At 36.0% G+C, this 24,765-nt stretch overlaps 2 protein-coding genes across 12 annotated transcripts; one reads left to right on the top strand and one right to left on the bottom strand.

Annotated features, from left to right (window-relative positions):
- Window positions 1-602: 602 nt before the first annotated feature.
- LOC113695865 (valine--tRNA ligase, mitochondrial 1-like) lies at window positions 603-12,373 on the bottom strand. Of its 3 annotated transcripts, XM_072052118.1 has the most exons (22): window positions 12,074-12,372; window positions 11,928-11,978; window positions 11,738-11,809; window positions 11,276-11,338; window positions 10,944-11,113; window positions 10,783-10,855; window positions 10,002-10,067; window positions 9,830-9,913; window positions 9,041-9,118; window positions 8,767-8,850; window positions 8,573-8,652; window positions 7,716-7,773; window positions 7,322-7,624; window positions 7,057-7,227; window positions 6,551-6,750; window positions 5,946-6,348; window positions 5,387-5,638; window positions 4,803-5,303; window positions 4,020-4,126; window positions 2,090-2,189; window positions 1,282-1,427; window positions 603-938 (listed from the first exon to the last, which is right to left on the bottom strand). In XM_072052118.1, exons 1-22 carry the CDS (start codon window positions 12,191-12,193, stop codon window positions 776-778), a joined length of 3,345 nt encoding a protein of 1,114 aa, XP_071908219.1. In that variant the 5' UTR covers window positions 12,194-12,372; the 3' UTR covers window positions 603-775. The 3 variants fall into 3 exon arrangements, with proteins under 3 accessions (XP_071908219.1, XP_027070846.1, XP_071908220.1); XM_072052119.1 differs by lacking the exon at window positions 603-938 and having other exon boundaries at window positions 1,282-1,441; window positions 12,074-12,373; XM_027215045.2 differs by lacking the exons at window positions 10,944-11,113; window positions 11,276-11,338; window positions 11,738-11,809; window positions 11,928-11,978; window positions 12,074-12,372 and adding an exon at window positions 10,151-10,231 and having other exon boundaries at window positions 10,783-10,835.
- A 1,701-nt stretch (window positions 12,374-14,074) lies between these two features.
- LOC113694805 (uncharacterized) lies at window positions 14,075-23,132 on the top strand. Of its 9 annotated transcripts, none has more exons than XM_027213683.2 (8): window positions 14,232-14,511; window positions 19,085-19,239; window positions 20,029-20,170; window positions 20,665-21,411; window positions 21,483-21,964; window positions 22,351-22,449; window positions 22,526-22,663; window positions 22,859-23,132. In XM_027213683.2, exons 3-8 carry the CDS (start codon window positions 20,077-20,079, stop codon window positions 23,006-23,008), a joined length of 1,710 nt encoding a protein of 569 aa, XP_027069484.2. In that variant the 5' UTR covers window positions 14,232-14,511; window positions 19,085-19,239; window positions 20,029-20,076; the 3' UTR covers window positions 23,009-23,132. The 9 variants fall into 9 exon arrangements, with proteins under 9 accessions (XP_027069486.2, XP_027069484.2, XP_071908222.1 ...); XM_072052121.1 differs by having other exon boundaries at window positions 18,286-19,239; XM_027213681.2 differs by lacking the exon at window positions 19,085-19,239 and adding an exon at window positions 16,459-16,683.
- Window positions 23,133-24,765: the final 1,633 nt, after the last annotated feature.

Genomic DNA, 24,765 nt, shown 5'->3' with positions numbered 1-24,765 from the left:
TGGAAAACTTTGTACTAATTACAATGACAACTAGGATGAAATTGAAAACAGAAAACAATATGAGACCTTACTGGTACAATTTAATGATTTGAACAAGGATTGAGCAGATATTGAAAAAAACATATAAAATTCATAAGAAATCAATTTTGAACATATATAGTTAAATTGGATCTAATAACCATAGAATATTATAATTTTTATAAATTTATAAATAAATAAATATATATCTAGATAGGGTCTAATATGAATTTGAATTTGAATATAGAATATAGAAAACTAAACATTACTCACACCCATAACTCTTTTGCAGGTTTGAATCTAAATAGGATATGAGCTTGAGAAATTAAATCCAAACCCGTACATTAAATCTGGATTGAATTTAGATAAGACTCAATCCATTGGCATATCTTGTGGGAAGGATGAGATGGCATGTTCCCATTTACTCACACTGCGGCCATAGTGTTTTGCTGTTGCCATAGCCTATCCTATCTAGCTTCCAACTCTCCGTAGCATGACCCTTTGAAACTTTGGGCCCAAAATGAAAAGTCAAAACTGTATTACAGGCTGCCGTTTAAGGTAATTGAAGAAAAGGCAGTTCAGAATGGGATCAATCAAAGCCGATTATCAGTTTACTCAAAATGGTTTAAGCTTGCTGAGTCAAGATCTGAATGGAAGTAAATGAAAACTTACAAATGCAACAACTTCTTTTGGAGACAGTAATTATAAGTAGTTCCTCTGTAATAATAACATTCACAGCGAATCAGAGTCATACAAGTCATGTTTCCATTTTACGTTCCAAATGTTGGAATGCTTCCTCAAAAGATAAAATTTCCTTCATCAGTGAGGAAAGCTTTGCAACATTCTCTTCCTGGATATGGGCCGGTACTTTCTCCTTGTACCCTGAAGCATTCATCATTTTCTCTAAGCTATCCCGTTGCCTGCCAAAACGTTCAACTACATCAATACCACATTTCGGAACAAAAATCTTGACTGACTTGTCAGCGTAACACCCATGAGCTCAGGTAAACCAGCTATAAGATCAATGATGCATGATAGTTAGGCTCATTAAATTCCCCTTGCATTAAAATTCTAGAAATTAATTGCAGAATATGGTCCAAAACCATATAAAAACTACTGGAAAATTTACTGCAAGTTGACAGAAAATACTGGGATTATTGATAAGCTACAATACTCCAATGTACTCTGAAGGGGCATTTGAGCTGAGCTCCTCGACACAAATCCGATGGTTATTCATAATCTAAGATCAGAAATGTCACTTACTTTTGAATCTCCTCCATCTTTATCTTCAGCTTTTCACGCTCAGCTTCAGCATTAATGCTCCCTCGAAGTTTCAGGTAGACAGATACCACTTCGTTTACAACAGATACTGCACATCCAGCTGGAGAGACATCATTCTCACTTAAAACCTGCACATTTTGATCTTTTAAAGGTCACAAGGATAAGGGATTGGAAAAGGATTAAAAATCCCACAAAAGTAGGGCAAAAGAAGAGGAAAGAACAAGCAGCTAGTTGTTGATTGAAAAGTAAACTATTTAGGCTTCACGACTTCCCCTCCCCCAACCACCAGACCTCCTTTCTCCTAGCAAAAGAGTGTAGCAATTCTTTGGGATGCCCCCAATTTTTAAGATATGTGTGATGACATGTAACCTGCACTATTCACACTACAAATAAGCTACAAAGCAAGTAATTAACTACCATTCCAATTGGTTGTACTATTTCTGTTTTTGCTTCAGCAGTGATTAACATCCTCACCTTCAGCAGTAAAATAACCCCTATAGTGTAGAAACATCGCATGAGGTTATTTTATTTTGTTATTCCTCTTATAAATAAGTTCCGTTAAGTTTATCATGCAGAAGCCAGAAGGAGACAAAGAATGGTTGGACAAGTTTTAAAATAGATACTTAGACATATATACCTAACTTGTCAAGGAAAAGAAGACGTAGTTCATTCTTCTAAGCCCACAAAAACATTTTACCAAAGGAAACTTTACTTCATAACCTCTGAATCTTAATAACAGATTAGATACATTGAAGTCAACAACTATCAAGTAAGGCATTCAAGCACATACTGTAATTGATGATAAAGATGCTAGTGTTGAAATCTCCAGCTGACGGCGTTGGATGATACCAGTGGCACCATTGGATCGACAAAGGACAAACCCTGACCGCCTGCAGAAAAGAAAACCTTTAATCTGGTGGAAATAAGGCTTCATAACTAAAAAGAAAATTCAACTCTCAAAACGAAATCCAGAGGATTTGATAGCAATAGTAACATGTAGCAAGCTCATATCTTTTGCTTTACCTTTTACTAGAGAGAAGATGCAAAAAATAAACAAGTAATTAATCATTCATGAAGCATAGACATGCAAAAGCATGTTAGTACGTCCTTATGCTTTGTTGCTAAAATGTTGCAGTAGCATGTGCCCCAGTATAGGTAGCAGTGATGCCAGTGGTTGATTTTGGGTTATAAACAAAATTACAGGGTGAAGAATTAATCAGAAGGGTGAATTGGAATTATAAAAAGTGAACTTGAAAGCTCAGACCAAAACACGAATCAAGCTTTGCATATTTTAGAGATTTTGGTCCTTTGTCATTCTAGGGAAAAATTGTGTTTGGAGCCCTAGAAATTGTGTGATATCAGCAGTTGTAGTTATAAACACGCTTACAGGTGAAGAGTTAATTAGAAGGGTGAATTTGGAATTATAAAAAGTGAACTTGAATGTTCACACCAAAACATGAATCCGGCTTTGCATATTTTAGAGATTTTGGCCTTTCATCCTTTCAGGGAAACAAATGTGTTTGGAACCCTACAAGTACTCATCTCAAGTACTGCAGCCAGCAGTTTTTTCACATCAGTCATTACCTAAACGTTGTATCAGCAGTCTTGGGCTCTCAAACAGCCTAAAAGCTAATCTCCTTCATAACTTCTATGCTTTCTTTTCATCAATCCTAGTACTTGAGCTCTGCTACCTAAATTTGCTTTTAGATTTCCCCAACATATAGGAACAGCCTTGGGAACTTACGAATGCTAATAATTCCTGATGAATACCCCTGCATAACCCCCTTTTATTTGTACAGGGAACAAAGGCTAATTCTGGAATACAATACTAATGCATAATGCATCTCAACCTTTGGTAATAATTTCCTTTTTCAACCACACTTCTTCATTGTCTCCCAAAACATTTATGCCATATTTGACAGTCCTGAGATCTACAAACAGGACCAAAACTTGAGAAATCCTTAAATGTAGTTCTCCCTCCACTAACTTCTTATTTTACAACTCCTAGAATCACTTGAAATCATTTAAGCCTGCAGTACCCAATAAAGGATGCAGCAAAAATAACAAACTTTTGACAAACCTCACAATCCTTTCCAGGAAATTATACATGAGCAAGAGAATTTTACATTCTATCACATTTAACAAGAAAAAAGATGCTATTTTCTCTTTTTCTGAGTTCATATCAAAATTCAACAAAGTCACTTCTATCTCTCATTTCCTTTAGTGTTACAACAGCAATCGGAAATCTCAACCTGTCCCGTACCTGTTTATTAAGGTAAAGCTAGGAAAAATATAACAGTTGAGGAGTTGGATGTCGACAAATTGGGAAAAGGGAATGTAAGGTGTGCTGGAACAGGTAAGGTGGCAGCAGAGAAAACAGCATCAGAGAGGGAGGGTTAAGGGGACCTGTTTCACAGGTTTAGTTGGTAGCAGGTGCTGCCGGAGAAGAATAGCTGTAGGCGCATGGTGTTGATGGTAGCGTGAAGCAGAGGAAATAGAGAAGTATGCAAAAGATATTCAAATAAATTACAGAATAGCCAATGCCCATTTTACAAAATATATCTGGGACTACATTCACCAAGTAAAAGGACAAATTAGAGCATATACCAGAGGGACTAAAACCAGGATGTAGATTTGAGAGCCCAAAAGAGCTTCTACGCTAATTACATTTTACTAAGTAATTCTCCAAAGACACAGGCAAAGATGTGAAGGAAAAATACCTTTCATGTCTTTCATTTGCAGGCAACAATGACCTTATTGACCTCAGGGATTTAACAACAGCTTCAACCAGATCCATCTCAGATTCAACTGTGTCATTATTCCACACCTGGACAAGGAAGAGTGTTGAGTCAGTGGCATCATTGCACTATTTTAAGGTTCAAATGTATGTATATAGCCTACTGAAAGTTTAGCACAAAGAATATCATCAAATGGAGGTAATTGCTCCTCAAATAAAATGTACAAGGTAGCTTCTAATGCCTCTATTTTAACTCTATTATAACTTATCAGAGCACTGCAATCCTATTTTATCAAAGAATCTATGACACTAAAAGCCTTCATCTAAGTACATCTAAAATAGCCATCTAAAGTAGATAAAGAAAATAAAGGATGAAGAGATAAGAGAAAATGAAACCCACATGTTCTAAAATAAGTTTCCATTTTTGCTTAAGAATCTAATGCATAACAATGACAGGAAATACACATGCATGCATCTGCTTATGATACATGTTATCTCTTTCTGCAAGTCCTACACTTTAGGATGCAAGGTGATGGAAGTACTCTAGTCAGCCAGCACAATCCTGTATAAAAGACTACATTTTGTAGTTCCCTTCTCTTTGAATTAAAAGTGTTCAACCCATCTTCACATACATAAAACCCTTTTACTAACCAATATATCACAGAAGTCAAAATTTTCAATATTTAATAAGAAGCTCTAACACAGCCAAATAACAAGTACTTCAGGAGATCCTTAGATTTCGGAACTCTGTAAACTGATATCTCACCTCAACAGTGGATGGATAATCACATATCATAATAGATTCTTTCCTTGCACAATCACTTCTAGAAGGCAGGCGCTGCCACAGCTCTTCTGTGATGTATGGCATGAATGGATGAAGTAATCGTAATCCAGTATCCAAACATACCCATAAAGTGTCTTGCGCAAATTTTTTCTCTGATACAAATTCTGAATCCTTGCTAGAAAAATAAGGCTTGATCACTTCAATAAACACATCACATAATTGAAACTGCCACCATGAGTATATTGCTGTTGCTGCATCTGAGAATTCATATGAATCAAGGGAAAGGACAGTTTTTGATATGGCTTTGTTCAACACTGAGAGTATCCATTGGCAGCTAAATGGAATGACGTCAGGAACTACATCTACTGGAGGTGTGTAATCATCTCCAAGTTTGCCCATTGCAAACCTTATAGCATTCCACAGTTTGTTACACCACTGACGATATCCAACCACTCTTTGAATATCTAGATTAATTTTATCAGACTGGAAAAAAAAAGAAGAAGAATGTCACCAAGTTGCCCTTTAAAAGTGGGGGAAAAAAAAGAAAATTCTGAAAAGTGATGAACCTGAGATGTATAGGACACAAGGGCAAAACGAAGAGCATCTGCACCACATTCAGGAATACCATTGGGAAAATCTTTCACCTGTCCTTCTTTAGCTTTCTCTAGTTCTGTAGGATCCAAGTTACTCTCCTCTAGTTTCTTATGAAGCTCTTCCAGCGTTATTCCAGTAATTACATCAAGGGGATCGATCACATTTCCCAATGACTTGGACATCTTACGCCCATGTGCATCACGAATCATTGGGTGCAAATAAACCTGTACAGAATTTTTTTAAAAAAAATCATCCAGCAAATTTCTTCAATTGTTAAGGAAAATTCACAGATGCTGTATTGTGCTTGGAGTAAAAGTCTACTATTGATAGTACACCAGATTGCTTTTGCTTTTAGGCGTTACCAGCTGTATAAACAGTAAAAGTATCTACAGGGAGAGTAGCTTATAGTTCTCAGATGAATTATCACACTTCTTGCATTTGCTTGTCAGAAAGCATTCCTATATTTACAACTGAACAAGGCAGGGAGAATCTAATTTAGTGTATCCTGTAAGCATAATAAAGGACACTTACCTTTCTGAAAGGTACATCGCCACCCAGCTTAATTCCCATCATAACCATGCGTGCCACCCAGAAAAAAAGAATGTCGTGACCAGTTTCAAGAACAGAAGTTGGATAAAATGTCCTTAGGTCTTTAGTATCATCTGGCCATCCCAAAACAGTCAATGGAAACAAACCAGAAGAAAACCAGGTATCCAGCACATCAGGATCTTGAGACAACTGGAACTGCTTTCCAGGGAAAAGTTGTTGAGCCTCCTCTTGGGCCTCTTTCTCATTTCGCGCAACCACCCAGCGGCCATTATAGGAACCAATTTCTTTCTGTTCATCATCCTTCAGAGTCACATACCAGGCAGGAATTTGATGACCCCACCAAAGCTGTCTTGAGATGCACCAATCAAGAATATTCTCAAGCCATCTGAAAAATGGAAAACTTAACTCTTAGAAGATTTGGAAATACCAATAGCCATGTATCAGAACAAGAATTTGTGCTTGAACTTTGGAGGCCTAAAAGAGGAAGGGGAGGAAGAAGAGCAAGTCAATAAACAAGGATATTAAATTGTTTATCTGGTACGCCATATTACTAACTTACAGATTCTATGTCTCAGTTTTAAAGTTACCTCTTCCACTCCGCAGCATACTGCTTGGGGATGATTTCAATTTTCCTGTTATCATCATTCATGACAACATCAAGAGCTTCCTTAGCTATCCCTTTGCAGTTGACATACCACTGAGGCTTTATTAGGGGCTCCACCACATCCTGGCTTCTAGAACAAATACCAAGGCGCATCGGATTATCTTTAAAACCCCGATAGAGCCCCTAAACACGCAAAATCATTGATATTGTTACAATATATTTATCTAAATAAAAAACAGGCCCAAATAAGCAAGTTTTGCCACCATCTTTCAAAGTTGAAAAAGTTCCCATCCGTTAACATTAAATGAGTTCTTCACTATGCCCCAAGCAGGCTTGCCATGCTAACAAGTCACATGAAGTTCTCTGACATTACAAAATCCAACAATCAAACTAAATTAAGAGTTAGATGAGGTTTTCAAGTAAGCCAAATGACCTTTTTAAGGAACCCTGAGAGCAATAAGCACACTGATCAAGATATGGGAAAATTACCTTTTTCTTTAAAGCTTCAGTCAAGGCCACACGGGCTTCAAAGCGCAGCATACCAGCAAATTCTGAGCCTCCATTCCTATTAATCTTCCCATCATCAGTAAAAATATTAATAAATTCAAGATTATGTCGCTTACCGACCTCAAAATCATTTGGATCATGGGCTGGAGTTATCTGCAACAGATGGAGAAAATATCAATATTGACTCCATAAAGGAGGGAGAGGAGAATTCTGTATAGAGTATCTGCAAGTGCAAGAGCATATGCACCTTAACAGCACCAGTACCAAAGTGCATGTCAACAAGAATTGCATCACAAATAATAGGAAGCTTCCTTCCGTTAAATGGGTGAATAGCGAATTTTCCATGAAGGTGCTTGTATCTTTTGTCATCGGGATGTACAGCAATAGCGGTATCCCCTAGCATTGTCTCAACTCTTGTAGTGGCTACAACAATCTCACCAAGATCCCCTTCAAGAGGATATGCAAAAGACGTGAGAACACCAAATTCCACAGGGTCTTTGTAACCGGGGATCTGTCGTAGTTCTCTCCCAAATACATCGTCGTGCAGTACCTACACCCAGAGAGAGAGCAAGGACAAATGTCAGACACTATAATATGCACCTTTTCATAAAACAAAAGCAACTGCCACGGCCATGGCTCACCTCAATATCAGATATTGCAGTTTTCAAAATGGTATCCCAGTTCACAAGTCGGATTTCCCTTTGCCATTTGAAAAAACAAAAAGAAAGGAAAAAATCCAGATTAGATAGATACCAACTTGAAACCTACAAGACAATACTAGAGTCTGTTATCAAAACTTTTCGATGCCATCGACCAAAGAAGTCGCGGTTGATTTCCGTTCAAGAGAAGCAACAATACTAGTCAGCTGGTAGTAGAACTAAGTTAAGAACAAAAGCAAATCATTCTTTGTCAAAACTTCAAGAAAACCTAGTGCATCATAAGTGATCCTCTAAATAATGGGTACAATAAATAGTGAGAAAGAAAAACCACAACATCAAAGATGAGAATGCAAGGAGTTAAATTAACAAGATATATGCAAGACTCTAGACAAAAAGCAAACCAATAAAGCATATTCCCCTTTACTCGTATTTTGGTTCACATTATATATGAACGCGATAGAGATGGATGACAAGTAATACTCTAATGCCGTTTATTTTCATAACTGAAAAATCATTAAAAAGCATAGACTCTCTAATTGTTCTGCAAGCAAAAGGAAATTATGAAAGCCTTCAAACTGTGATTGCAAAGTATATTTTTAATAACTTGCCCAAATTCAGCCAATCCAAGGAAAGAAGGATTGCAATTCAAAAGACATGCTAGGATGCTTGGACAATGGGACACACTAAAGATGACATGACTGATTAACTTGAAGACCACATCTGTGAGTAGAAAAGACTCAGGATTCAAAACAACAACATCAACGCAAAGAAAGGCATTACAAGTCCTATAACATTAATCCAAGTATGGAAAGCAAAAATAAGAAGTGCATTCTGCTAACCTATATATGAGACCTTCTTCATAGAGTCTTACAAAAGCTTCAGTCACTGCTTTTGACCTTTGCTCATCCATGGTAAAGCACTGTATCAAAAAAGGGAATTAGAGGCAAGAAGAGATGGCTAATTCACGACATGATTCACCTCTACAACAGGACTGACAATATGTTGACTAATCAAAGTATCATTTATAGCTTACCTCACGAGACCAATCAAGAGATGCACCTAAACGCCTAAGTTGTTTCAATATGGTGCCACCATACTTATTTTTCCACTTCCAGACCTAATCGATGAGAAAATGTCAATGGTTAATGTAGCTGGAGAACCAAAGCATCACTGTTTTTATTTCAGAAAAAGCACAGGGATACCGGGGCCTGCTATTTAGCCACCGAGGCATCAGCTCAAATGAGGTACCATCAGAAAACTCAAATCAACTAGACATGCTGACATGGAGTAACAAAACAGAAACTTACTTCATCTACAAACTCCTGACGACTAAAGTCATGTCTTGTCTTATTCATTTCTTTCTTGAGCTTCTTCTCCACCACCACCTAGATGCCAAGATACAGAAAAAATAGCAAAATTCACAAAGAATAATATAATATAATGAAGTAACCATATCAAGTAATACTGACAACCCATACGTCTCGCAGCATGGAGAACAGGACATATAGCACTAAATCAAAATCTGTGGACTCAAAATGATAAGACCATGCAACTATGCAAACAGATAAGTTGCACTCATTTCACTGCACAACAGAATTGCTTGATCTGCAGTTAGCGCCATGTGATTAACATTGAATACACCTCAGATATATACAGCAGGAGCAGAGAATATGAGTTTAGAGAAGCCATGCACCAGTGACATATTTTTCATATTACTGCTGGTAAAGATTCAAAGCACAAAAAATAATCCTTTTTATTGGTCTACCTCCTATGTAGGAATTAAGCCTTCACGTAATTACATAATTAGTAAACACTTAATTAACATTCAAAGCACAAATATACTACAGAAATAATCCTTTTTATTGGTCTTTCTAACCTCCTATATAGGAATTAAGCCTTCACGTAATTACATAATTTACACCTTCATCTCGATACGTTCAAGTTTTGAAATCAAAATACTAATAGAAAAAAGGTGCGGGTAAATATCTTCCATCACACACAAGGAGAAAAAATAATTAATCACAACCATTATCATACATAAGGAGAAACCTTGGAAGACATTTGATCTAAAGAAGATAATGGCAACTATAACCAACCTGTGTTGCAATCCCAGCATGATCCATCCCAGGCACCCACAAGGCATTGTATCCAGACATTCTACGCCAACGAATAATGGTATCCTGAAAAAAAAAACATTTTATTATCAACCTCCAAAATAACATGGAGCACCAGATGAAGAGTCCTAGCAAATATATCTTTATACATGACCTGAATGGCAGCAGTAAGGGCATGGCCAATATGTAGAGCTCCAGTCACATTCGGTGGTGGCAGGACCTGAAATTACATGGAAAAATGCTCATGGAAAGCAAAATGTCCACATGCAAATTGAAACTCAAAAGAAAGAATTTTAGCCATACTTGACTAATCCTCATCATTTCTGCTAGATTTTCCATTGACTGCTATTAATAATTCAACCATCCAGATTCCATTTACGCTTTCTACCCATTTGAGGCAGATCGAACAAAAAGGTATCAATCATATTCGAATAAATATCAATAAGTACAATGCAACAAATAATTAGAACCTAGAAGGTATGCTGAATTATAAGATTAATTCTGTGGAAAAAAGTTGAATATTTTTGTTCTCATTATTCACTTATTTTTATGAAAAGAAACCTCATACAAAGAGCTTATTGTGAACAAATAACTCATGATTGAAGACTGACAGTCAAATATTCCGAAATTTTTTTTGGATCAGATGTTCTAATTGTCCTTCAAAATTTCATTGTACAGCTATGCCATCCATCCACTGGGAAAATCTCATTTAATGTTCTTCAGTACAATAAAGACGGAGGTCAGGACAGACAACATAGATATTCAGGTATTTAACTTGGAAAATCTCATTTAATGTTCTTCAGTACAATCTCCGGAGGTCAGGGCAGTCAACATAGATATTCAGTTATTTAAGATTATTCATTATAAAGTCTGTAAGCTATCGACTACATCAAAAGGAGCCAATTCCGGAATCTAAAGCCCACAGAGAAACTCACAATCACAAAAGGCGGCTTTGAGCTGCTGGAATCTGCAACAGAGAAATTTGACATTTCCCACCAAGCATACCACCTAAACCAGCCATTATGAAACAAAATGCTATAAATGAAGAAAATGAGCATATGTAGCAGTAAATAGGAAATACTACTAAAGAACCTACGAGTTCTCTACAGCACTGGGATTGTATGCTTTTGCCATTTGACGAGAGATACGTTTCTTCTCACCCAGAGGTGTTTCTGGATCAACATAATCCTCAGGATTATCTTCTAATCCCTCTCGTTTTAAGTTCTTTTTCTTCCCTGTTTTTGGAGCATTTGAAGATTGCTGTGCCTAAAATATGACCAAGGAGTATGCTCCAAATATTTATAATGCATAGAGTAAAACAAATAAAACTTGATATACAATTCCTCCCTAAATGTTTAAACAACGCAGGCAATGTACACGTGGAATTAAAAATAAATTACTAATGTGGAAAACTTAAAATCAACTTACCTGAAGTTTGGCTGCTTCTGCCTTTTGTGCAGCCTTAAGCTTTTTCAGCTCCTTCTCTTTAGCCTGCCATGTGAACAAGAGAAAAGCAACAAGAGAAACAGTTGTTTAGTTTACAACAACAAGAGGGCTTGATCAAGCAAGCTATACTCATGCAATGCACAGAACTCAACTCCAATAACTACCAAAACACCATGGAGAGGCTTTCGAACTTAAAAAAAACTAATTTAACCAGCAAACAGAGGAGGAAACTAATTTCCACCACCAAAAACAATGAACGAAACCAGTGCAAAGCAATCCTATGATAAAATAAAGGTTTAAAGAATTACGTTCCGCTTCAATTGAAGAAGCAAATTTCAAAAAGTAGTTCTAAAGGTAAGCAGAAGAAGTGACATTGAACTCGAGGAAGCGTAGAAAATTGATCGAACTTCACACAGCAAGACATAACTGGTACAAAGGCATTACCTTCTCTTCTTTCTTCTTCTTCCTTTCAAGCTCCTCCGGAGTAAGCTGTTTCGGCTCCGACGCCAAACCCGCCTGCGATGCAATTACCCACTCGCACAATACATACAATTCCGAAAATAAAACATAAAAAGAGAACAAGAAAATCACAGCGGTAACGAGGAAAGCAAACGATTTCAGATTACAATCCAACCTCGGTGCTATCTTTTTTCTCCATCTCTGAACTTTTGGTCTCCGATTCGACCTGTAGTAACGATATTGAACAGCTGTTTAATAGCCTGTTGAAAACAAACCCTAGTCGGATAAATTTAAAACTTTTCAATGCTTTATCGAAATTACCATCGTTACTGCTTTGGAGAATGAAGAGAGCTTGGAAATGGCAAACGGGGATGTGCTCCGGATAATATTATTCCCTCGTCGTACGAATAGATTTAGTGCTAGCCTGAGATTAGCATGCATGCAAGTCGAGCAAGTGTAGACTTATAAGCATGGCGAAGGAAGTGAAACGCGAAAAGTGCCGATTGCCGGAGCGTTGATGCAGATGGGCGTGGAGGACAAGCAATATGTGTCAGGAATCAAAACTGAAGCTAAACCCTACCCGCTCATAACGCCGTTACAGGTCCAAGTCAAATTAAATTAAATTAAGTACTAATACTACTCATAAGCTTTATAAGCGGACCAAAAAAAAAAAAAAAGCAGAATTTGTATTCGCCGTGTTGGCCCCTTAAGTTCTGGAAATGGGTCAAAGTAGTCCTCAATTTCATCCAATAAATAAAAAGTGAAAACAAAATCTGGTCCCCACAACTTCCAATTTCAACAAAAAATTGGCAACAAATTTGAGTAGTTCCGATAAGAATTTTTTATGTAACATATCAAATAGTTGAGTTGACGAAAATCTCAACAAGCTTACGATTGAGTACTAAATGAAAAGGTATTCTAAACAAATATATATATATATATATATATATAATAATGAAAATTGGTATATATATGTGTGTGTAAAAGTCATATCATATGTGGTAAATATCTACATGAAACAATTATTCAAAATTTTTCACGAGAGTAATGATATTGACACTTCACATTTTGTTATTGGTATTGTAAAATTTGTAAAGGAAATAGATTTAGTAACAAAAGGACTGGAAACTCGTTCCAAACTCACAATTTGAGCATTTCTTTGTTTGCTTTATATTTTACAAAAGTTGGTTATGGAAAAGAATCAAAATTATAAAAAATTACATTTTGGTATACTTTAACTTTTTTGGGTACTGAAAAATCTATAGTCTAAAGACAAAAGCAAATGAGAATATCACAAAGTGATTATCTAAAATCAAAATTTACAATCAATTAGAATGATCAACTAATAATGAACTTATTCAATATTAATGGTGTAAATTATCAGTACATGAAAAATATGATTTATGATGGAATAGTCTAAAATTTAACTCCCTCGCAAAAAGATAGAATATCAACACCCAATTAATGTTTAAGCACAGGCATTGTTTAATAATCAAATTTAGCACTATGAATTCAAAATTTTATATGTTCAAACATATTTGATAACAAAAAATAGAATATCTGAATTAATTAAATAGTACTCAATTTTTATGCAAAACTTACTCCAAAAAATAAATAATAAGTTATTCACTTATCACTTAATACTACATACACTCAAATATATCAATTTTAGCACTTCACAGTCAGTAATTTAATGAATTCATATTTCAGATTTCAGTCTTCAAACTCCAATTTTATTAAACGCACTCTAAATATATGTTTTTTGAATCAGGCCCTTAGTCGATGTAATATATATTTATTGGAGTATATTTACAGGTAGATATTTAGAGAATTTATTATTAGTTTCTTTAATTATTTTATATTTGTCAGTTATTTCTTATTGTGTTAAGAAATTTCTTGATTATTTTACACTAATCCAATTATCAAGAATATCATATGAGTTAAATTCATGAAGAATTTTGTCTCACCTCTAGAGTAAAAAAAAAAACAATTTATTTGAGCTAGACTTCATTGTTTGGAAGCCAAACAATGGATTTTTACAATGGAATTTATGAATAATTATGTCTCACCCAATTATAGTCATTTATAAATTAAAAGAATTATAAAAATCAAAAGTTACCATACAAATTCTAGAATAGTTAACTTGTTGTATAGGATGGAAATGAATTACCGACCATATATATTGATGTACGACGACATTTTCATTTGTAACCGTTTGTTCTTTATTTTATTTTTTTTTTCCTATAAATCTTCTACTCCACAGTGGTTTAAACTTCAATCACACAAAAAAGTAAATGGTATGTACACTTGTTTATAATTTCAAACAAGTACACGTTTTGCACGAATGACATCCCTAGTTTCCACCAATTTGCGTCCGCCCCTGAAAAAGAAACAAAAAGTAACTGATCCCAAATCAATTTCTAGCCAAACGAAACAAAAGCGGCGTGGTTTGCTTTATGTTCGCGTAAGTTTTTCTTTTGCACGTAAGCTAAATAGACGAAAAGAATTTTTATTATTTAGCCCTTTGATAGTTTTTTTCTTGAAGAGAAGGCACCCATGAGGCCTTGTAGTTCATGACCCATCCGCTATATATTTCCACCATCTTCTTCTTGGAGGATTTAGTATATACTTTATATTTCTCTTCTTTCTCGCTATCTCTCGGCGTTTGCGTGTGGGCCATTCTTTATCTATATCAATACGGTTGATCGGCCGCCCTTCTCCAACCGATCATCCACCAATAAAGTTATCTTGTGTTACCGGTAAAATCCTCACCCTGTCTGACCGATGATCACCGGCTGATTATCTATTGATTCATTAATTTGTTATTTATGTGTATTATACTCATATCTGATTATAATTGCTTTATTCAATTTATCTCTATTTATTTTCTGATTTTAGACTTTAGTTTCCTGCATGATCTTTATTTTTGTTTATTTAGTTTTCTAATCGTGATACCATTTTACTTTATGCATGCAGTTTTCGATTTTTTTTCGCTCATTTAGTCAATCAATTATAGTTTTATTTTTTTTTCTTTTATTTTTTTTATTTTTCTCTTCCTTTAGAAAAAGTAAAATTCCGTTCACTTTAGCTGAGGTAATTCCTCGAATATCACCTTTTTTGCCCTTTTAGTTTCACGTACTCATGTTTGATCAAACAGAAACTTGTTGACAACTTCACGATTGTCTTAGTGGTAGTTGCGGCGGCATCAGGATTTTTGTGAGAAACACGATTTGTAGTCGTTGGATGATTTCTTCTTGGTCCCCAACGAGAGAAAGGGTTTGTTATTGATGAGAAATCTGCATACTTTGGGCCCTGATTGGGTCATTTTACAAATTTCTAAGAGTGGGTTCCAATTACAGTAATTAGATTATTCTACTGACTAATAGTCGAATATGTTTTATCCTTGTGAATATAGAATTGGAAGTCCAAAAATTGAAAAAGATAGAACCCATTTATGGTAAAATGGAGTATATTTACCATTTTAAGGTGCATATCATAAAGCGGTAGATTGCTGAAAGTTCTAAATATACTCACAAGTTTGTTAATCAGGTATCTATTTGTACTTTGTTACAAGCACGCAAACTAGTGTACTCAGAAACTTGGATTTTGATGGAGTCTGGCCTAATGTGAAGGACAAAAGATCTGCACATATGTTTTTCTGACAATAGCTTGACTATTATTTATGACCAATAGTAGTTACTAGCTGATTAATGGTGGAGTTGTTTAACAATACATTATTAAACTTGACTTTTCCTTTGCTATATTATTATACTTTATTTTATTTTTCACTTTGCCATATACTGAAAGAGTGATGTTTACATCAAAGTTGTTGAACGTATTTTTCTATCTACTAAATTTTGATTCTCTGGGATGACCAGTTTCTGCACATGATGGTGATCATTCAAGTTACTTTAGATACTGTTGTGCCTAGAAATGCACGTAGTATAAAGACAATTTTTAGCCACAATTATATGTTACTCATGAATAATGTAATTAAATTCTGGGAGTGGCCAACTTTCGGCTTTCTGTGTTGAACTTGGTTCCTGATGATTTTCAACTTGCCAAACTCTTGCCAGTGGGCTTGCTGGTTGTTGTCATAGCTGAATGGCAATAACTGTTTCTTGCTGACCAAATGAAGTTGCTAGTAGAGTTTTACATGTCTTGGTCTTCACGTTTCATATCCTTCTTCACCCAAGCAGTCTAACTATTTTTGACTGGTATCCAAGTTAAAGGATATACTTTTCCTGTCCATGTTGTCATGGGCGAATGCGTGCATTCAAATAGCAAAAGTTTCGGGTTTTGGAAAACGCTGCAAGTAATTGATTTTGAGCATGTTATACTATTCTTTTTTCAAATGGTTGAATTTACATCCTCTCAAATGCTTTTCATCACCTATTGTGGTCTTGTCATTCAAAACTGATGTACCGATCTTATCTAATGGAAAGCAACTGCTAAATAAATTATTTCTATAGTTATTCATTCCTTCTGTAATCCATATCATTTGGGCAGAAGAGTTATGAGCTTGTACCATTTGTGGTCTGTTTACTATTCGTCTGACTGGAATTTTGGATCTCTAATATCTGATTGAATCTTTTGGTGCATGTTATTTTGCCTTAGGGTTTGAGGCAGGTTACTCTTTCCTTAGAAATGGATTTATTTGGATTACCTTGAGAACAACTAGGGTTTAGATTGCTCTTATTATGCAGGCTTTGGATGCTGAACACATTTTTTGAGTGGACATATTGTCTTTCGCCCTAGTTTGTTGAAAATTTGTCTATTAATGACCCTAATAGTTTAAGATTAGGGTTTCTCAAGTTGATTTCTGCTGGAGGGTTTGGGGCGTTGTCGGTTGTTTATGTTCACCTCTTTTGCATTTGAATTGCAAATGAGTTAGTCTGCAGGCATTGGATTGTGGGCAAAATATTGTACAGGTGAGGTATCTAATACTTAGAGCTCTTTTATCTGAGATATTATGCTCTTGTCTCTGATTTTTGTCTTCTATAACCAGCGTCTTCTACATGATAGTTTCTGTGCTTCAACTGTGGTTTGCTTCAGCCCTTGGCAATATATATTTCTTTTTCATTTTTTTCCCAAAAAAAAAACTGTTAAATCTGCCCATCTTGTTTCCCTGGTCAATAACTTAGCATCGCTCCATGAAATTCAGATTTCTTGGTTCTATACATTTAATTGTAGGCAATGCTATGTTTTCAGAAGACCTGGAAATTTAGTAATGACTAGCCATGTTAGGATTTAGTTTTGGTGGTAGATGGATAGATTACTAATCTCTAGAATTTCAATCACAAATGGTGTTGCAGGAACTTTTTCGGTCAATGTGGAAGACTCATGAACAGATTTGTTTATGATATCTGGTGTCCCCTGTCAAGATTGATTAGTATGACCTGCTGCTGTTGCAGTGTCTTATATTTCGGCCTTGAGTTGGGAGAGCAAACTGTAGGGATACTAATAGAATTGGTCATGCTCCTTCACTAATGCGAGACTTTGTTGGATGTACCTTCCAGTTCGATCTAAGGGTTCCCAAATTATCATTTGATTATTGATGCTAAACATGTGGCCTGCTAATTACTTTTGGTTGGGGGCTTTTCTATGAGAGCAGACTGGCATCAGTTCTCCTTATGTTGGTTGATGATGCCAGGTGAGGGTGCGGGTTGATCATAAAACCACTCAAACCTTTCCCATCAATTATAGGATGTTAGTTACTTTTCTTCTCAATGCTCTTGGATGCCGCTGATGGGTGTGCTGATGTTTTTACAATTATTTGGTCAAACTATGGAGAGGGTGGGCCTGGCTCGAGGTTGCCTATGCATTCCCTTGATGATCTTTATCTAAAGTAGCTGAAAAAATTATTGTATTTGGTCTCTCTGAAGAACAGCTCTTCCTCTGATGATTGACAGTTAGCTTTTTCAGCTTCCATTGGTTTGACGGTTCAGAGTTCACTTATCTGAATTTCTTGAGTTAGTGGTTCTTAAGCTGTTAAAAAGCTGGATATACCATTCAAATTACACCCCCTAGCATGTAGGAGAACAATCAAGATTAATAGGGGCATGCTCCATTTTCTTATGCTTTTCATTAGCATGTACAAATCACCACGCTTGAAGCCTTTTATGGAGCAAATTTTCCGTGGTATTCCAATCATATGACACCTTGATATTGCATAGGCGGAAACATTCAAGCCTATCCTAATTGCTTGTTAGGTGGTGTATTTACTGTCAAGCTCTCTCTTGGCGGATGGAATCCTCTTCATGGGATGAAAAGGCTTAGTCATGATGTTACGTTAGCTTGAAAGTTTCCTTTTCCATTTTTGGGGCTTTGTTACTGTGCCCTTATGTGTTTTACCTAGAAATTCTGGAAATTTTTGTAATACTAATTTTTTGTTTGCTGTTGTATTTCAATTTCTTGTAATCTGTTTAGAGCCCTTTGATCTAATAATTTCTTAAGAAGCTACATATGTACTTATTTGCGCTCTCCCATTCTCTTTTTCTCTCTCTGCACTTTCTGGGAAAATTAATTTTTAGGCCATGGATGTGGATATGTAACTTGGCATTAAAGTTGAAGTATTGTTAGAGTTAGAGCAAAATCTGTCATTAGATCACCAAGGTGCAGCTTATTCAGGGGTTATCATTGGATCTGGAAAAACATAATGGCTTAATCAGGTTTCTTTGTAGTGAGGTTCCAGAGGTAATTATCACTGTTTATTTTTTTCTTTAACTTCTTCTTTTGAAACACTCCATAATCTTTCTTTTCTGACAATAGAAATGCTGACAGGAATTGTAGTTGACATCGTTGTAGTGAGGTTCCAAATATCTTCATGTCGAGTGGTAGAGCCAGCTAGAACTGATGTGCTTCAAGTGGGGAAGAATCTCGCACTTCGCACTAGTACCTTGTAGGCTTTTGCAAATGTTGATTCCTAAACGAATTTTCAAGAAACCCAATATCCTGGTTGTCTTGGCAAATACTCCAAGGCCCTAGTTTGATGTATTCTTTCTTTTGTTCAGTCAAATACAGCACTTTTTTCTTTTTGCTTTTTTGGTTGGTGTTTGGAGATCTTCCTTGTATGCCTTAGCAGTTCTACAACCTCTTCTGTTCTAGCTTGTTTCTCTTTCTTTTTTTTTTTTCTGGAGGGTGGGGATGGGGGTGGGGGGTTCGCATATGATCATCCATTGCCCTTTTGGCTGAACAGGTTGGTTGTGTGTGTCTTTTAGATTTAAATGGTGCACATACAATTGCAGCTTTTGGCTTTTAAAAGATCTTTTTTTTTTTTAGGTACATAAGATATTTCATTTTATGTTTTGATGTTTAAAATGTTATGGGCAGGAACTTATTTGACAACTAAGTCAACTTGACTTTTTCTTTGAAAGTCAAATTCAGAAATTCACACATCTTGAGGATAAGGTTCCTAATTTGAGTTTTTGATACTAGTATGGTGTTTGAGTTTCTTTGGCTCATCAATGACAACATAATTGGCTAAGGTATCCGTTGTTTTGTTCTTTTGCATGGTTATTGAATAGACAAGTGAATGATAGTACATTACGTTTTTATTTTTCTGCAAATGTTGCTAAAATGTCAGTGGCACTACAAGATATGCTCTTAGTTTTCTGTGCTTGTGTAGTCAAGGGTCTTTTGTTGGGAGTAGCAGTTATGAAGGCTGTATCACTTAAAGAGGAGGGTGGGACATTAAGCATAAGGGTAGTCTTGACAGTTTGTATTGATTTTACTCGAAAATTTGCTAGAGTTCATTGAGTAGAAAATACATATGTATTTCCCTGCTATCCCATCGACAGAATTGCTTGGACGGGTGCGCATGTACATTGAAAATTAGTTGTCTTTATAGTTCAATTTTCAATTGTCTTCAAGTCATGTGCCATGACAATTTTTATCAGCAGAGTATGATGATGGTATAAGGTTGCTAACATTGCTATGGTTAATATTGAACATTTTAGGAAGTTGAAGCACTGACTAACTTCCTTGACTAAGAAGCTTTTGGACATATCTCCTCTTATTGTATGATGTTTAACATCTTAATCCATCTTCTGAAATTTTTATGGTTTATTTTTTCTGACACGTGTTCAAAGCAAATATAGATTACTGAAGTTTGGAGTTCTGAAACTAATTCTGGCAATGAAAATTAATATGATCCCTGGTTTGGTTTAAGTCAATAGAAATAATCTTAAGCATATCAGAATGCTGCATTTCATGTTCCTTCCAAGTTTAAGAGTTTCTGATCAAGGTGCACTGAAATTGGTTGTGACAACCTGCAGGTATTGGTGAGATCTAAAGCTAAATAGCTTGCAGTTGTTGACGTTGCTATGGGGCATAGACATTTATTCAGTTCTTCCCAAATGTTTGAGAACGAGAATGAACAGGGGTGGAATCATTCTGACCAACCTTACATGCATTTGGGTATTGACATCCTCATTTCCATGGCTTTTGCATGTTTCCTTCCTTTCTGTTCATTGTCTGATTAGGTTATTGATATTTGGATTACATTTTGAGAAACTGGCGACTTATTTTGGTGCATAAGCTGTGAGTAAGACTATGCACTTAATGAGGACATTGACATAGTTTGAGGAACTACAGTTTAGTCATTTTTGTTATGCCAGTCACTTTGTCTCTTTGATGGCAAGGCCTTTTTTTTTGGACGTTTTCTTGATCAACTTCTGAGGACTAAGAAATAAATGTATTATTAACCAAATTTTCATGCAATTCTTATAAAACAAGGCTGTGGCCTTCGATTGGGGAAGGTCATTAGTGTGCATTATGCCAAATGATGGATCTGACACTCGTTCCTTTAGCATTCGCACTAGTAGAGATTATATTTGCAGGGGATTTACATCTTTGGCATATGCAATGCATGCTTCTTTTCTGAATATTCTACTTCTGATCTTGTGTTGCAGCAAGGCCTGGGGCACCTGAAAACAGTGCTCTTCCTTATCCTCCAGATAATATGACTCTTGATGAGGGCCATTTTACTGCACAGTGGAATTCGGCACCCAGGTCAACTCCTGGATACTCTTCCTCTGGTGTCAATGTTGAAATGCCGCATTATCAACCACAGGTTCCAGGTCCATCTCGTGATCCTTTCCTGCATCCATCAGCTGTTGGAAGCCTAAACATGGCCCAAGAAAATTATGCACATCAAGCATCCTCATCCAGCCATGGTGGACAAACGTTTCATGGGGTTGATGGTGGCTTTTTTGAGCTTTCCATGGGCAATGGTAGAGGACCATACAAGCGAAAAAGCCCTGGCATTCCAGCAGTTTGTGAGAGGGGCAACACAAGCCGATATTATGATGCTGGAAGTTCTTCTGATCATTCCTTTCCTGCTGACTCATGGCTGGATAAACAAAGTACTGACCCTCATCATTCACCTTGGGATTTTGCTCCCAGTTATAGAGGCAATGGCCTTTCTATAGGCAGTGAAAGCAGTCTGAGGAATGTGAGAAGTAGACCTGCATTTGACTTGGAGAGCACCCCAGCCCGAAGCCATTTGTCAAGTAACCCTTCCCACCATCCGTTTCCTGGGCAAACCACTGATCATCCTAGCTCTGTGGATTTGCTGGCTCAGAGTTCAAGTGCTCCTTCAAGGGAATGGAATTATACTTTTGCATCATCTGCTTCAAATGGGAGGAATGTTACCTCTGGTAGGTGCTTATTTGATTTCTTTTGTTGTGCTTTCTTCTGTTTCTAAGATTTCTTTGGTTGGAAATTGCAGATACCAATTTCATTTGTCATGAAATAAATCAGTTTGGTGCACTAAATGGTAATCCTGGTGCCTCACTTGAGATTGGGGGATATGTAAATGATTTTTCCTCAAACAGAAACCCTGCGCCTCAAGCTTTGCATGGTACCTCAAGTCAATATTCCAGAGGAGTTCGAAGCAGCTACAGCCACAGGCCTATGCCTACATTCAGGGCTTCTTCAAGCAACATGCAGGTGGCAAGCACAGCTCCATGTGATGAAGGGTTACAGTTGGTTTCAGAGAGTTATGCCTCCAGACATCCACGGCCATTTTCTACTATAGGAATCCGAAATGGTGATAGGAATGGCCGAAGCAGGATACCGAGTGATAGATACAGATCATTTTCTGATCATGCTGGTTTTCATGAGCGACCAACACCTGAGGTTTGTGGACAGTTTTTCTACAACTTAGATTCTTACCTACATACGGTTCAGGGGTCAGACGGGATTCTCCAGGTTATCTCTATTTGTCTCAGTTACAACACCCATCCTCCCCCATCAACACACCCCCCCCCCCCCCCCCCCAAAAAAACCAAAAAAAAAAAAAAAAAAAGAAAACTGTGCACCCAAAGGATGAGAGAAGTAAAAAGACTTCGGGCAGGTTCTCTCTGCACAAGAAAGGAAATGATAAAAGAGTGAAAGAAATCCAAATCACGGGAAAGGTGATGAATGTGAATCACAGAAAAGGATGTATCTGTTTATTTGTTGAAGCAGATAAAGCTGAAGAGAAGTAGGGATCTATGGTCCCACAACTGATTCTTGAAAATTCTCTCTTAAAATTTATTTGCTTATTTAAGTCCCAAATACTTTTGTTTTCTCAAAAATATTGGTGCCTTGTTCAGGGTCTCATGAGTATGGATCGATCTGCTATTTATGGTTCTAGAAGTCTCTTTGATCACCACAGAGACATGAGACTTGACATAGACAATATGAGCTATGAGGTAGCAAATCTATTGCCTTGACTCTTCTTATATCTTCTCTAGCAATGTACAACTACTGATGTCCTGGCACAAATAGGAACTTCTTGCGCTTGGGGAGAGGATTGGGACTGTATGCACTGGCCTGTCGGAGGATTCACTTTTTAAGTGTCTCACAGAGTCGATATATTGTTCATCAGATCAACTGCAAGAGGAAGGAACATGTGTTATCTGCCTGGTGAGAACTTTTATCTGATTCTTGCTAAATCTCGAGTTAGGACCACATGGTACTTCATTTGTCATAATAATATATGCATATCCAGAGCTCAGAACCCTGACACTAGCAGAGATTGATTTCCTACATTGTGTTCATTCTATATATGAAATTTTAATCTTTCAATTGCGGTCATTATTCTGTATGTTGTGTTGACAGGAAGAGTACAAGAACATGGATAACGTGGGGACTCTGAGATCCTGTGGCCATGATTTCCATGTCGGTTGCATCAGAAAGTGGTTATCTATTAAAAACTTATGTCCAATCTGCAAAGCTTCTGCCTTGGATGACAATGTGAAGGAGGAATAACCTTATTCGTATTCCAGTAAATTACTGTTTTAAATTTGTGTACATATGTATTTAATGTGCCCCTCCGATGGATGAAATGGCATAATTACAGAGAACTTGTAATGCAAATCCTCGTTCATTCCAATCCATCTTTCATTTGTTTTCTTTACGAAAAATCCCCTGCAATAGTTTACCTAGATGAAGAGAATGAAGCGGGAAGGAGGATTGGCACCCTCATTGACCGAGAGCTTCATTCCAGCTCAGAAATGAATTAATCAATGTCCTTGGCTTTTCCATCTTTAATTTTATAGCCCGACTTTACCGCAGCACCTTTTATGAATCTTGAAGTCAGATTCTTATTGCTGATTTTTGCTGCTTAGGTAGGTAACTCTGTGCATGCTTGAGGAGAGCATTTAGGAACTGGCACCGTTCCAAATTGCCTGCATTGGCGATTTGATTACATATGGATACTTGTGTTAGTATGCACAACTGCATGCTTTTTTGCTTTCTTGCAAATTTAAGCTCGGGGTTTTATTTATTTTATTTTATAGTTTGGCTCGTTTAACTATAAAAAAGAGCAAGTAGAAATTTCAGTAGGTTAGCATATGATTAAATCTAAAAATGATAAATTTGAGAATGTGTGTTCGCCAAAAAGAGTAGTATTTGGGTAGAGAAGTGAAAAAGTATTCCATAGAAGTTTTTCTTTTTGTAACTTATAGTAACCCATTCCTTTCAACTTTTTTGTAACTTATATTAACCCATTTCAGAAGGTGTGATTTAAAAATTTATTTTGGGAGGGATAAAATATTTCAATTTCATAATTACCCTTTTCTTGTGGACCTTCACTTTTCATAGCACACCAAGTTAAATCCTTAAGAATTATAATACGTTGAAGATGTTAAAAGACCTTTTGCAATTTTTGAAATCATCTGTCTAGACAAGAAATTTAAAAGAGAAAATTATTATAATTAGAACAAAAATAATATGTTGTACCTTGAAAGTACCTCAATTAAGTTTCTAAATATATCGTAAATAAATTATTTTTCTCTTGTTTTCAAGCCAACACTTTGGACAAAATGTTAGAACGTCAAAAAAATTATAAATTCATCCAAAAAAACTTTGTAATAAAGAAAGTTGCTTTATATTTTTGAAAACACCTCAAATGAGTTTGTAAATATAAGTTTCACATTGTGTATGTTTTTTATTTTCAGGCCATTGGTTATATAAAAAATTTAGAAACTTCAAAATTCTTAAATTTATAAAAACTCCGAAAATTAACGAAAACACTTTACAGTGAACAACATAAAAAAAAAATAGCTTGAAGCACCTTAAATATACTCTTAGATAGTAATCTTTTATACGTCAAAACACCTACTTATATAATCTATTATGTTAGAACTATATTTTCACACTATTTATCTTTATTTTTAGGTTTGTACTTTGTAGTAAATATGTGTTCACATTTAGAAAAATAGTAGGGTAACACAAGGGCAATTTTGGTATGAAAATATTTCCTCTTCGAATATGAGTTTCATAATAAGATTTTTGAAATGAGTAGATAATGCTACAAATAGTTGAAAATAAAGGAGGTGGGCGAGATTTTTCAAAATTCACAGGTATCAAGCAATATTGCTACAAATTCTAGGGAAGGTTTTTGAAATTATTCCAAATTGAAAAAAAAAATGAAATACCATAAAGTGTGAAAATTATCTCAGGGAAGCTTGTGAAAATTTTTTAAAATATTTATTTTATCTTTAAAAATATTTTGAACAAATATT

This window comes from Coffea arabica, chromosome 6c (genome assembly GCF_036785885.1).
Source record: "Coffea arabica cultivar ET-39 chromosome 6c, Coffea Arabica ET-39 HiFi, whole genome shotgun sequence".
In the NCBI taxonomy this organism is placed as follows: domain Eukaryota; kingdom Viridiplantae; phylum Streptophyta; class Magnoliopsida; order Gentianales; family Rubiaceae; genus Coffea; species Coffea arabica.
This window is presented reverse-complemented; position numbering and strand designations above follow the sequence as displayed.

Coding starts and splice junctions, on each gene's coding strand:
- LOC113695865 (XM_072052118.1), bottom strand. CDS start 12,193: ATGCATGCTAATCTCAGGCTAGCACTAAATCTATTCGTACGACGAGGG. Junction 5,639..5,945: donor GCGATGTACCTTTCAGAAAG/GTAAGTGTCCTT, acceptor AATTCTGTACAG/GTTTATTTGCACCCAATGAT. Junction 939..1,281: donor AAGATGGAGGAGATTCAAAA/GTAAGTGACATT, acceptor ACGTTTTGGCAG/GCAACGGGATAGCTTAGAGA.
- LOC113694805 (XM_027213685.2), top strand. CDS start 20,077: ATGGGGCATAGACATTTATTCAGTTCTTCCCAAATGTTTGAGAACGAG. Junction 21,965..22,350: donor GGTCAGACGGGATTCTCCAG/GTTATCTCTATT, acceptor TGCCTTGTTCAG/GGTCTCATGAGTATGGATCG. Junction 22,664..22,858: donor GAACATGTGTTATCTGCCTG/GTGAGAACTTTT, acceptor TTGTGTTGACAG/GAAGAGTACAAGAACATGGA.